The 13,384-nt window shown below is 39.5% G+C and overlaps 1 protein-coding gene and 1 long non-coding RNA gene across 2 annotated transcripts; one reads left to right on the forward strand and one right to left on the reverse strand.

Moving 5' to 3' along the window:
- Positions 1-1,599: 1,599 nt before the first annotated feature.
- Positions 1,600-2,970, reverse strand: LOC111947355 (lymphocyte antigen 75-like). Its single transcript, XM_023954134.1, has one exon. The coding sequence runs from the start codon at positions 2,849-2,851 to the stop codon at positions 2,141-2,143; it is 711 nt and encodes a 236-aa protein (XP_023809902.1). The 5' UTR covers positions 2,852-2,970; the 3' UTR covers positions 1,600-2,140.
- A 2,340-nt stretch (positions 2,971-5,310) lies between these two features.
- Positions 5,311-7,323, forward strand: LOC110015246. The gene is made up of 2 exons (XR_002873169.1): positions 5,311-5,399; positions 5,517-7,323. It is a non-coding gene; the product is annotated as an uncharacterized LOC110015246 (long non-coding RNA).
- The last annotated feature ends 6,061 nt before the right edge of the window (positions 7,324-13,384 follow it).

Genomic DNA, 13,384 nt, shown 5'->3' on the forward strand with positions numbered 1-13,384 from the left:
TCCTCCCACCGTCCAAAAACATGCTTCATAGGTTAATTTTTTGTCAACCTAAATTGTCCCTAGGTGTGAATGTAGAGTGTGTGGGTGTGTGATTGCAGACATTCTACCCTGCGACAGACTGGCGACCTGTCCAGGTCCCCATGCCTTCGACAACAAGTGGCCGGGATAGGCTCCAGCAGCCCCGTGACCCCGAAAGGGAACAAATAGAAGAAGATGAATGAATGAGTTAAAACAACTCAACATAAAGTTCGTCCACTTTTAATGCCGGAGTGACCCGTTCCCCCGTGTGGTTGCTTCCCTGCCAGGTGAGATCTTGCATGGAGCTCCAGGTGGATTGTCAGAGATCTTCTTCCATTTTCTCATAATTGCTCCAATAGCTGGTCTCTTCTCGTCAAGCTTTGGCACATTTAAAAAAGACTTTCCTTATTAATAATGCTTTTTAGTACTTTTATTGTTGTTGTTTTTTGTCTTACTTTGTTCTTATTTTAAACCATTGTTATTCCTGCCTTCATTGTAGCGCTTTGAGATTTTACCTAAAATGTAAAACGCATTCTAAATAAAATTTATTATTATTATTATTAAGCTGCTGCTGTCACGAACTGGTGGTGGAGGACCCAAATGCAGGAGACAAAGCTTGGTGACAGGAACTAAAACATTTAATTAGCAAACTGAAACATGACAAAACTATGAGGGGAAACAAAACAGTGACAAAACAGAGCAGCTGACCTGACAATGAAGAACAGAAACCAAGACACTTAAAAAAGGCTGAGGGCAATTAACTGAACTGAAGACAGCTGTGGATCATGAACCTGAAGGTGTGACTGACAAGGAAACCAAAAACATGACAAAGGAAACCAAAAACATGACAAAGAAAACCAAACCACTGAATCCTTACAGCTGCTTCTTGTAGATTGGTTCATCCCATTCTTGTTCTGGTCTAGAATCTTATCCCTGGTGTCCTTTGACAGATCTTTGGTTATGGTGCAAAAGTTGCAGTCTGTTTGAAGGTGTGGAAAGGTCTTTTTAAACTAGTTCAAACAGGTGACATGAACACAAATAGAAAAGCTTCTTAAAGAAGAAGTAACAGATCTGTGAAGAACAGAATTTATTATTTTCTGAACCATAATGCAAATCTATAAAAGTCAAACATCACAGTGGACTTTTTAGTGGTTTTCTGTCCATTTTGTTTCGCTCATCTGGGATCCCCCTTCCAGGCTCCTCTGGGGGGTCTCTGAGGAGATCCCACAATGATCAAGAGGCGTAGTCTCTCCAGCGTGTCCTGGGTCTTCCCCGGAGCCTCTGCCCAGTGGGTCATGCCTGGTACACCTCCCCAGGGAGGCGTCCAGATGCCCGAGCCGCCTCAGCTGGCTCCTCTGAAAGTGGAGGAACTACTCCAACTTCTCTGCGGGTGACGGAGTTTCTCACTATTTGTACCCATCTGTAAACAAAACTTCCTAAAACATCTTTTTGGTTTTTCTGTATTGCCTGGAGATCAGAGGAACTGCAGCCTGAGATTATTGAGTTTAATGTTAAAAAATCCAATTGTTAGAACATTTCAGTGGGGTTTTTTTCTCCAATAAATTCAACAAAATTCTTAACTTGGATGGCTGAGGTTTTTTATTTTGTCATCTAGTTACTGATAGGATAAACTCCTGACACAAAGACAAAGGACAAAGATAGAAACCTCTAAACTTTATATAAACTTAAAACACAACACAGAAAAAGTCAAATGTTAATGTATTTAAAAAGCAAATTCTTCATGGAAATGGTTGCAGGCTTCATTCAATGGCTTTGGAATGAAAATTAGCATCACGGTTCATTACACTTATGTAAAACGTCTTTTTTCCTTAATTGTTTCCTCAAAAACACCACTGCATGTTACATTACAATAACAAGGCTGGTTTTCCAGAATCGCAGAAACATTGTTTTCATTTAGGTGGTTTTTTTAAATGCAGCAGTTTATCAGCTAACAGAAATAACATTACTGACCATCAGGTTCAATCCAAACATAGAGAAAAGTCAGGAGTTTCTAAAACTGAGATTCTATGAAACTTTGTCTAAATCAAACCTTAAATTCACACATGTATTTATTTTTCAGGTCCATTCAGCTCCCAGGAGATCTTAGTTTTGGTTCTGCCGCTCAGATGCAGATGAAGTTTAGTTTCTCCTGACAGTCTCGGTTCTCCCACTCTCCCTGTTTGGTCAAAGCTCCACAGCGCTTCTGAACCGGACTCTGCTGGTCCGGATCTCCTGTTTGGGTCCAGGCCTGGAACTCCAGAGGATCCCCGTTCACCCACAGCCACGTGTCCCCCAGGAAACGCAGACCCACCCACACCCGCTGGGTGATAGTGGGGTCTTGGATCTCTCTCTGGGCCAGACGGTTCTCTGTCTCAGAGAGCAGGCTGGTGAGGTCGTCGTGGTTCCCTCTGCAGTGCTCCAGAGCCTCCTCCCAAGTCTTCTCCTCCTGGACCACGATCAGGTTCAGGCAAAAGAAGTTGCTGGGCGTCCCGCCATTCTTTGATATCCACTTTTCTCTGGTCCAGTAAACGCGATCCCAGATGCCCGGGAAGGTTTTCCAGGTTTGGTCTCTGTAGACCACCCCCCCTACGCAGATCCATTTCCTTTGACCATCATCCCAGTAAATACCGATCCATCCTGACTGCCCATCTTTTACAGATTTTCTGAACACTTGTTCTTCCAGATCGTTGGTGAGGGGTGAAAGGTCTGTATATTTGCTCTGGCAGTATTGTTGAGCTTCATAAAAACGTCGATCCTCAGAGACAAAGACGTGTTTGGCAGCCAAAGAGCCCCCAGCAAAAATGGCAAGCCCCACGAAGAAGATCCTCTCCATCCTGAGACCGGAGCTTTGTGGTCCTCCTCTCACACTGAGGAGGTGACGGGAGAAACCTTTACATATAAACCAGACGTCCCATCCCACCCCCTAAAATTAAAATGAGCCTTCCTCTTTAGCTTCGGAGAAAAACAAATAAATGACGGGAAAGGCTTTTCTCTTTTTCTTTTTAGGAAAAACAAACAATAATAAAAGTGGAAAATCCTTAAATGGAGGTGTTTAATAAAAATAGAGAACAGTAAATCAAACCTTTTGGTTTTCTGCTCTTTTTCCCTTAAGCTCACAAACATTTTTGCTGTTTTACTACTTACATCATAAAACTTTGTAGAAACTCAAAAAGATCTACTGCATTAATGAATTTGCATCACAAATATATTTGCATAACAAAAACAATCATAATATTCCAAGCAATTACCATCGTTTTCTAAAATGACAAACGTGACCTAATGTTTTCAATATTTTGATGGTTTTATAAAATTTTACTAAAGTAAAACAGAATTTTTTAGAGCATTAAAAAAGTAGCCATGAGGGTCCGAAGCCCCAAGTCCTTCAGATGTGTGCAATGTGTGGTCCTCAATCGAGTTGGTGTGCATGGATGGTCAATAAGATCTCACAGATGGAATAACATGCATCAGTGTATGTTTTATGGTATTTATAAGGAGTTTGTGGTTAATATTGTTTGGACTGTTCAGAAAAGTCTTCTTGTCATTTTTTGATGTGGTAATTACAGTACTTTGGACCTGATGTTTGTTTGTCTCGACTGAAAAAAATCCCCCTGTTGTGTTGGAAAAGTAAATGTTGGAAGTCTGTTAAGGAAAACTTCATAAAGCCTTTTTTTACATTTAATTTTTGATCTTTTACTCGCTTCAATGTCGCAAGTTTAACCTGTAAAATTGATGCTTTTAACAGCAATTATTAGGTTAGAAAAAAAGTAGACTACTTTAATTAATTGTAATCAATTAATCAGAAAAAAATGAATCGCATGACAGCACTAGTAAAAACTGTAATGATAACTGTGTTTTTGTCGCAAGAAAAAATGAATGGGTGTATCAATGTGTGTCTTGGTTTCATTTAGTGGAACCGACTACAATAGTCTGAGTGAAATGTTTTCAGTTTTAGGAAATTATGTGAAAAGTTATGGAAAACCATGTTTGAAAATAGCAGGAACCCTGAATGTACTCTATTATCACAAATTTATTTGCATTGCAAATATTTAATAATATTCCAACATGTTATTCTCAACAATACAAACATATATCAGTAGGAGTTGAACCTTACAAATGTTCATGCAATAATCTGATGAATTCATTAAAGATTACAATAATACAACAGTTTTTTTTAAATAAAAGTAATTGGAAGAGATTTTTGGTAAATACTATAAAAGTTTGCACCAAAAGAAATTTGGAATAATTTGGTTTTGTTGATACATAAACAGTTAATGTGACAACAAAAACATAACATTAAATCAAATTTTGTTTTGAATTATCTTTTAGATATCATAAATGTATTTGAATTTTTTTAACATAACGTTAAAAGAACAGTGATGGGGTTTTATGCCACTTTTTGGGAATAAAAATGCAACATTTATTTCCAAGTAAACTAAATCATATTTTTAGGGTTATATTGATAAAGTATGAATTTGTGCACAAGTTTTCATGTTGAATTATTTTGCAGCTGTGGGAGTCTGCATAATATTGGAAATGTTTCCACGTAGCCATTATTGTTAAGGTAAACTCTTTATGTTTGTTTGTGAAATTTTCTAAATCACAGACATTAAGGCATTTACAGGCCTTATGGTTCCTAGAGCAACTTTAACACACATTCCTGTTTTCCGCACAAGCAGTTCGTCTCCGGAGTACGGAGCCCCTGACCTGACATGGGTAAAAAAGAAAATTAATTTGTGGGAACGAATTAATTTTCTTTTTTTACCCATGTCAGGTCGGGGTTCCGTACTCTGGAGAACTAATATGAAGTCTTATTTTTTCCTTTGTATTTTCTTTATGTCTGGTTGTGTTTTGTGTTTCTTGCCCTTCATTTCACTCATTTTCCTACTCTGACACACCTGATTCAAATGCAGAGGGGATGAATGCGATCGCCTAATGTAGCTCAGCTTCTTTGCAGACGTGATTCCCTCATTTGACTGAGATTATTTGTGAGGGCTTAACACACAAAAGAGCCAGGAGTCTTTGAAACCACGACAAGTTGATTTATTGTCTCCTAGTTTTGTGTTTTATATTTGAAATGACTGACGGAAACTATTGAACGTTTTCAAAAATATTCACATATTTTAGATATACCTGTATATTTCCACAGAGGTGATGTATTCTAGTTTGACTAGAAATAAGAGAAATTCACTAATGATGTCCAGTCATCCTCACTGAAGTAACGGACTATTTACTTTAATGTTGCACGGACATTTGTGTGGTTTTTTTCCTTTCCTTTTCACTGTGTGTTTTGCAGCCTGGTGTCTTCAGCTCGAGGCTGACCTCTGCTGGACATCTGCACACAGACACAAGGCCCAAAGATGAACCAGCTGAGGGGAGTTGAGGTACTCACCTGCTTATTGTAGATAACCATCTGCCATGAAAGGGAGGAAAGGGGGAGTTTTTTGCATTAATGTTTTTTAACAGGTATTCTCGGGGGTGGGGGGTGGGGGGGGTTGCAGTGTTCCCAGCCTCCCTTTGTTCCTGTCTGAAGCTCCCAGATGTGGGAGTTGAGGAACTCCCTGATGTGGAATTCTCGTTCCCAGCAAACAATCCCAGTCCATCTGGGTGTGTCGAGTCTTTCCGACCTCCTTCCCGGCCATCTGATCCAACCCACCGCCAGGTAGGGATCGGTTGACAGCCTCCCCCTCTCTATACCCAAGTGTCAAAGACACATGGCCAAAGGTCGCCTGAAACGCCGATAAAGTCGACCATCGACCTCCTGCCAAGAGCATCCTGGTGCCACATGTAGAGATGGACATAGTTGTCCTGGGGTTCAGATCATGTTGTTGTTCAGACACACGAGGTATACATTTGTATGAACCCCTTTTGTATTTTAGGGTAAACTTCTTTTATATTAATTATATTTGTTTAAAGATGGGGGTAAGGGTACAAAAGAAAATGGGAAATAAGTTGTTGAAGAAGTCCGAGTGATTTAAAAGTAGGAAGGGTGGAATTACAAAAAGAGGCAACAAGTTGCTGGAGGTTTATCATTATCAGGTTCAAATGTAGATGTTAGTCAAAGGGGCGGGGCCTATCCACACACTGAAATATTACATACATACTGCTGGTTCTAAAACCCTTCACGCACATACATGTCGACATGCATTCAGTACATGCAGAGCAGCTCACACGCACATACTGCATGTGTGGGGCGCGTTCTCTCCTCGCAAAGAGCCTCAACTATTTTTGTCCCACCTGGCTTTCCATAGTACCCCGGTGCTTTGTTTACCGGTGGTCACGTGGCATGTTTTGAATGGCGCTCCGGAGACGCGTTTTTGAATACGTCACAGTGGCAACACGCAAATGTTTGGCGTTCAGTGGTACGGAACACCGGACCAAGCAAAAACAGTCACAAAACCTGAAAACACAACATGAACACAACAAATCGTAGCTTAAAAAAAAACTAAGCAAGTGGACACCGTTCCATAAGAAATGATGTCCGGATGTCTCTATAAAAAACAAATTTCAAGGTCATATTTACAAGGAGTTTATAAACCGGAAATGTAGACTCATTTTCTTCCTATTGTTGATCAAAAATCTAGAAAAAAACAGTGAGAAACTTAAAAAAAGGATGACTGTGTTAAAGTTTAGCCAATTCTGCAAAATTAAATTTCATTGCAGTCTAAGACAAAAGACATACCTTGGATTTGGTTCGGTCCAGTCAGTAGCATTTATAGAAAACACTGGAATGAATAAAAATGGTGTGTAAAGAAAAATGGTAGAGGTGGAGGGGATCAGTTCAACTGCGGGTCTCTCCCAAATTAGGTGGATGGATGGAATGTAGTATACTTTATAAAACATTTTAAAAATCTGTCATACTGTGACATTCCATATCCCACATTTTAATACAGGTGTACTGTATAAAATCCCGCATTTTTTGTTAATTTTTGTGTGAAATGAAATCAGTACTTTTTGTATTGAAAGAAAAAGAAATGTGTTTATAATTAACCATTACACGATGTTAAAAATGAGTGGATCAAATTAGAGACAGTGGGTAAATAAGGTACTTGTTTTCTGAACACCCGAGTATATGTTTGTGTCTTAAACTAACAATGCTGTGAGCAAAAACTCACCAAAATTACCCAATATATCAAAATTGCAACTATCTATAACTAATAAAAGTTATTTTGTATAATCATTTTTGTATCATCAAAGGGTTTAGAAAAATTTACATTTCTGTACATTTGTTGATGTTGTGGACTTTTCGGGGGTAATAGGTGATTCATGAAGGCACTGGTAGGTTTTTCTTATCACCATGCAAAAAAACAAACAAAAAAAAACATGAAAGTAACTTTATATTTTCTGCTATAAAAACTGATATCTGCCATCAATGTCTTCTGGTCTGCAGACGTTTGGTTCCTCTAACTCTTTAGGTTTCACGTGAACCGGTGAAAAAATTCTTCTTTTCTGCAGGGATCTGTTGGTGTGTCAGTTTGTGATGCAAAAGAACAAAAGTTGGCAATAAAATAATGAAACTCCGGATACATCTGGTACATCTTTATTTTTTTAAACCCGAATGAGAACTGTCATTTCTTCATTAAAAATATGTTTTAAAGAAGACTTCTTCACAACAGGTTTTTGTTTTTTTAAATAATTTATTTTGATCATTTTATTGTAATCAGTAGCATAAACTGCAATGGATGCACCAGTGAAATGAGGCTGGATGGCATCAATGATACATTTCATTACATCTAAAGCTTCCTAACTGTTTACCACTGTTTTTGTGCTTTTACTTTTTGGAAACTATAAAGAATTTGTGTAAAACATTTTGTTAACAAATATTTGAAACCCGATCGAGTTTTTCTTTTCATTCCATTCATGCAGAACAACAGAGATTCATTGCAAACAGAAATGTTCCCTTTCCTAAACAGTTTTTGTTGAATGTTTTTTATCTGATTTAATAGCCTGACTTACATCAGGCTGGACAGTAGAAAGTTCACATGTGAAGAATTTTTGGGTAATTTTGATTCAATGATCTTTTTTATAATGGCTAATGTAAATATAAGTGAATGCTAAAAGCAAACAATTGAAGATAATATAAAACTACAGAAAAAGACATTTTAAAACGTTATAATTGGATATGAAAGCTAATTCTACTGTTCCATCCTGCAGGTCTGCCGCTCAGATGCAGATGAAGTTTAGTTTCTCCTGACAGTCTCGGTTCTCCCACTCTCCCTGTTTGGTCAAAGCTCCACAGCGCTTCTGAACCGGGCACTGCTGGTCCGGATCTCCTGTTTGGGTCCAGGCCTGGAACTCCAGAGGATCCCCGTTGGCCCACAGCCACGTGTCCCCCAGGAAACGCAGACCCACCCACACCCGCTGGGTGATGGTGGGGTCTTGGATCTCTCTCTGGGCCAGAAGGTTCCCGGTCTCAGAGAGCAGGCTGGTGAGGTCGCCGTGGTTCCCTCTGCAGTGCTCCAGAGCCTCCTCCCAGGTCTTCTCCTCCTGGACCATGATCAGGTTCAGGCAGAAAAATCGATATGCATAGGTGCTATCAGAAACCCAACTTGACCATTTGGCCTGAACCACAGCATCCGCAGAATTCGGCTGTTGCTCCAGAATTTCCTGGTAGACAGAAACAGCATCTGTTCCTCCGGACCACTTCCATTTCTGATCGGCGGTGTCCCAGTGCAGACCGATCCATCCTATGTGGTTGTCATCCACAGACCAGAAGAACTCCTGTTTCTCCAGGTCATTGGTGAGGGGCAGAAGGTCAGTGTAATGGCTCCTGCAGTAATCTTGAGCGTACTGCCAGGACATAAAGTCACTGATGAAGACGTGTCTTGCAGCCAAGCAGAAAGGGGTGAAAGAAACGAGCGTGATGAAGATGATCCTCTCCATCCTGCTGCTTCAGTCGTTGTACAGAACAAGCCAGACTGTTGTTTCTCTGTTTTGTCTTTCAGTGAGGTGGCTGCAGCAGCTATATTTGCATCAAGACTTATCTAAACATACTCAAATGTTCACTTGAAAAACATGGATGAACTCAGGTTTCCACCGACGTGTCACCAAATATGTTAATGAAAACAAACTTTCTAATCTCTGTGGTTTGTTGTGTTATACATAATTTAGACAGATAAAAAAAGAGTCTTTGCTTACTTGAAACAACAAAACGTTGAAAGCAAAAAAAAAATTTTTTAAAAGCTAATATTTTGTATTTTCCTTTGCAAGTTTTGTGTGCATAAATATTACTCCATACATCTGAGTTAAAGCTCCTATTTCTCATCACATTTACTCACGCTCTTGTTCACATCCAGCTGGAGGAACGTGGGGCTCGTTGCCATGGCTACAGAGATGCAGTCTGATGCTAAAATTCTATTTCCTGTTTATAACTTTAATTTCTTTTTATAAAAACATAATTAGAAGTTGTTGTTGTTGTTTTTTTATTGGCAGGTTGTGTGGACCCACTTTGTCTCAACCAACTTTCATTTTAGTACCCAAAGTAGGCGGGGGGAAAGGCTGGTTAGTTAGTTTTTTTATTAGTAAAGCATTCTGTAAATTGTTCAGTTTTTTTTTATTTTATGAATTGTACAACTTTAATAAAACTTTGCCTTTTCTCACAATTTTATGACTTTGTTCTCAAAAAATGTTGACGTTTTTCTCATAATTGTATAACTTTATTCTCGTGAAATGTTACTTTTTCTTACATTATTGACTCACTTTTTTTTTTACATTATTCAAGTAAAAGTTGGACTTTTTCTAATATTTGTATGACGTTAATCCTGAAATTTGTTTAATTTTCTCCCTAACTTTATGACTTCTTTCTCCTATGTTTAGTTATTGTTCTTCTTCCATGGTGGCCCTGTTACTCTGTCACCTTTTGCTTCATAGATTCTCTGTTTGAGAAATATTTATCAAAAGGGAGCTGGTCTTCACTTGTTAAAAAACTGATTCATCAAATTCAATGATTAATGTTCTTTAATGGAAGCAGCTTTATCTCCTGCACTGTTATTTGCAAGTGACAGCGATGCATTTGAATGTGTTCACGTGTTTGCATGTGTGGTGAGGTCGGTAAGCCTGCAGCTGAGTCACGGCGTCCAACGTTTTCCAAGATGACAGGCGTCTCATCCTTAACCCAGTATCTCATCAAAGAACTAACAGAAAATCCAAATTTATTGGAATTAAGATGTATTTTAACCCTTTGATGTAATCCACATACAAATCATTTTTTGGAGATATCAATTATGATCTGTTGGGTGATTTGGTGAGTTTTTGCCCTCATTTTGCCCACACATTTATATCATGGTGTAACTGTCTTATAAAAAGGTCAATTATCAACTAATTGTGCATTCTTTCAATGCAGCAAGTTGTAATTTTAAAAAATATATGGCAATGAGTTATTCTGACCATAACATTTTTTTAAAAATTGAACTTTTCTCATCATGTGCTTTTGAGGTTTTATGGAAAAAATAAAACCTTCTACTGCAGACAAAAATGCTAGATACGAATGGTTGTATGGGATAAAAAACAAAAACAAAGAAAACTTGCATTTCTGATGTTTCTAAATTTTTCTTTAATGTTTTTTAAAGACCAAGAATTTTCCCTGTATGTGATTTTGCTGGTTTTATTGGATGTATTTTTTTTGCTGTGTTTTGTGTTATGATTAACGTTAAAAATGTAAATAATAAATAAAACCTCAATTAGAACAAAAGAACATTTGAAAAATAATGGACATATTGCACTTTGCCTTGTTTTTTTTTATTCTGAGGACTGACTGAAGTAGTTCACAGAGAAATCACACGAACCGACTAAATTATGACAAAATAAGGAGTTTAAACCGCTTTGCAAAATGCAGAAGGAGTTTTGATTTGATTTGTGGTTTAATGTTATAAAAAAACTCATTAAAGACAACAAAACTAATCAAAGAAAATGTATTTTTACTGCTGAGCAACAGAAGATCTTAGTTCTGGTTCTGCCGCTCAGATGCAGATGAAGTTTAGTTTCTCCTGACAGTCTCGGTTCTCCCACTCTCCCTGTTTGGTCAAAGCTCCACAGCGCTTCTGAACCGGACTCTGCTGGTCCGGATCTCCTGTTTGGGTCCAGGCCTGGAACTTCAGAGGATCCCCGTTCACCCACATCCACGTGTCCCCCAGGAAACGCAGACCCACCCACACCCGCTGGGTGATGGTGGGGTCTTTGATCTGATTCTGGGCCAGAAGGTTCTCGGTCTCAGAGAGCAGGCTGGTGAGGTCGTCGTGGTTCTCTCTGCAGTGCTCCAGAGCCTCCTCCCAGGTCTTCTCCTCCTGGACCACGATCAGGTTCAGGCAGAAGAAACCGTTGGCAGAGGTAAGGCTTTTAGAAGCCCATCTGTTCTCCTTCCACAACACACCCTCCCAGATATTTAGCCAGTCGTTGAGCCAGCCTTGGTCTTCGTCAGCGGCTCCTCCGGACCACTTCCATTTCAGCTCCGTGACGTCCCAATACAGACCGACCCATCCTGTCTGAATTCCACTCAGAGACTCCTTGAACACCCGTCCCTCCACAGCGTTGGAGATGGGTGAGAGGTCGGTGTGATGGGTCCTGCAGAAAACCTGAGCCTTATCCCAGGACATCTTCTCGGAGATGAAGACGTGTTTGGCAGCTAAAGTGCCGGTAGAGATAAAAACCAGGACGGTGAAGAGGATCCTGTCCATCCTGCTGAAACCGCCGTTCAACGGAACAAACCAGACTGGTGCCAGACTCTTCACCAAAATGTTCAGACAGCAGACATTTGCATCCAGTATCAATTTATTTTGCTTAAGCTGAGAAAACAGATGAAGTCAGTGTCTGTTGGGATGTTCTGATTTGCATACGGCAAAAGTAAGTTTGTTAAAAAAAAGGCTTTAGAAAAATAAAACAGTCTTTTAGAGAAAATATGAAATTTACTTTTGTACAGTACTTTTTGTAATAAACATGTACTTTTATATTTGAATCATTTGGTAGAGTCTGAAGTGTACAAAAACAATTAATTTTTTACTAAAGAATTGGTTACAAACTAATATCTTTACATATTAAAAGATAAGTGAGGATCTAAAAGCTGTTGCGATGCGTCTTATCTCTTAAAACGGATATTTGTGAAAGGATTTAATCTTTTATTTCAATTTAAAGTTTTACATGTTTAAGTATTTTATCTGTTGACTACACACCTGACTACACCTGGTTGTGGACCCTCCCTCTGGCTCGTCTCGCGCCCCCAGCCGTCCGCCAACTCCCCATCTGCTGGACCATTTAGACATGTAGTTGTAGAGTTCGATGAGCTAATTCTTCTCTAAGAGTTCTGGGACATCGCCTGTCCGTCCTGGGGGAGGATCCCTCCTTCATGTGGACACCCCTGATTTCATCTTTTTTTTCCCCGGAATCCGTTTTTCCTTACCGAGACGGAGGGTCTAAGGGCGGGAATTCCCAATTTAGCTTAGTCTAGTTTAGTTAAACAGTTATAGACTGTATTCTGTGACTTTATGTTCTTTATGAAATCATGTTCTTATACAATTACCGGTATGAAGCCCTTTGAGACGACTATTGTGGTATTATTGGGCAATATAAATAAAATTGAACTGAATTAATACCTCAAAAGATCAGAAAGTGTCTGCATCAAAGACTTGATCTCATCCGCTTGTTTGCAAGTGACAGAGATGGATTTGAATGTGAGCCTTTGTCCGTCTGTATTTGCATGTGGCAGGGAGGTTAGCCACCTTGCAGCTACGAGGATGAGGAGGCAGGTTTTTGAAGAAGACTTCGAGATCCTTCACACTAACAACATTTTAGACGATTGATGTCTTGGAGCCAAAGACAAACTTCCATGGTGGAGATGTTCCTTTTTTTCTGAGTAGAACATCAGGTTTAGGGTTAGTGGTTTTATTCAGGACAAAAATTATAATTTTACGTTAACCCTTGTGCTATCCTAGGCATTTTTACGTTGGGAGTTGGGTCATCTAGACCCACTAGACCGGGGGTCGGCAACCCGCGGCTCAGGAGCCGCATGCGGCTCTTTAGCACTGCCCTAGTGGCTCCCTGCAGCATTTTCAAAAATCTTCTTAAATCTGTCTTAAGATGGTTTCTGTAGGAGTAAACAAGACACAAACATTATTATTGTTTTCCAATGATGTAAGAATGCGTAGAAAAAAACTTTGTAACGCCAAGCAGGTACATCATTTGCAGAGGACAAATCGGGAGCCAAGCTGTCTGGAAGTTGAGCTGTCAACCAATTGGCTGCGCCGGAGAAATCTTTGTGTCCCGTACAAGGCATGTCTCGTTGCAGTCTCAGGGAGAAGCAGGCAGGAAGCTTAGCTGAGAGCATATAGCCTCCTTTCTGGCATTATAGGCCCCTTTATTTAACACATGCACCACATTG

This window comes from Oryzias latipes, chromosome 1, assembly GCF_002234675.1.
Source record: "Oryzias latipes chromosome 1, ASM223467v1".
Lineage (NCBI taxonomy): Eukaryota > Metazoa > Chordata > Actinopteri > Beloniformes > Adrianichthyidae > Oryzias > Oryzias latipes.

What these genes read in the sequence shown, in the direction of transcription:
- LOC111947355 (XM_023954134.1), bottom strand. Translation starts at nt 2,851, where the DNA reads ATGGAGAGGATCTTCTTCGTGGGGCTTGCCATTTTTGCTGGGGGCTCT.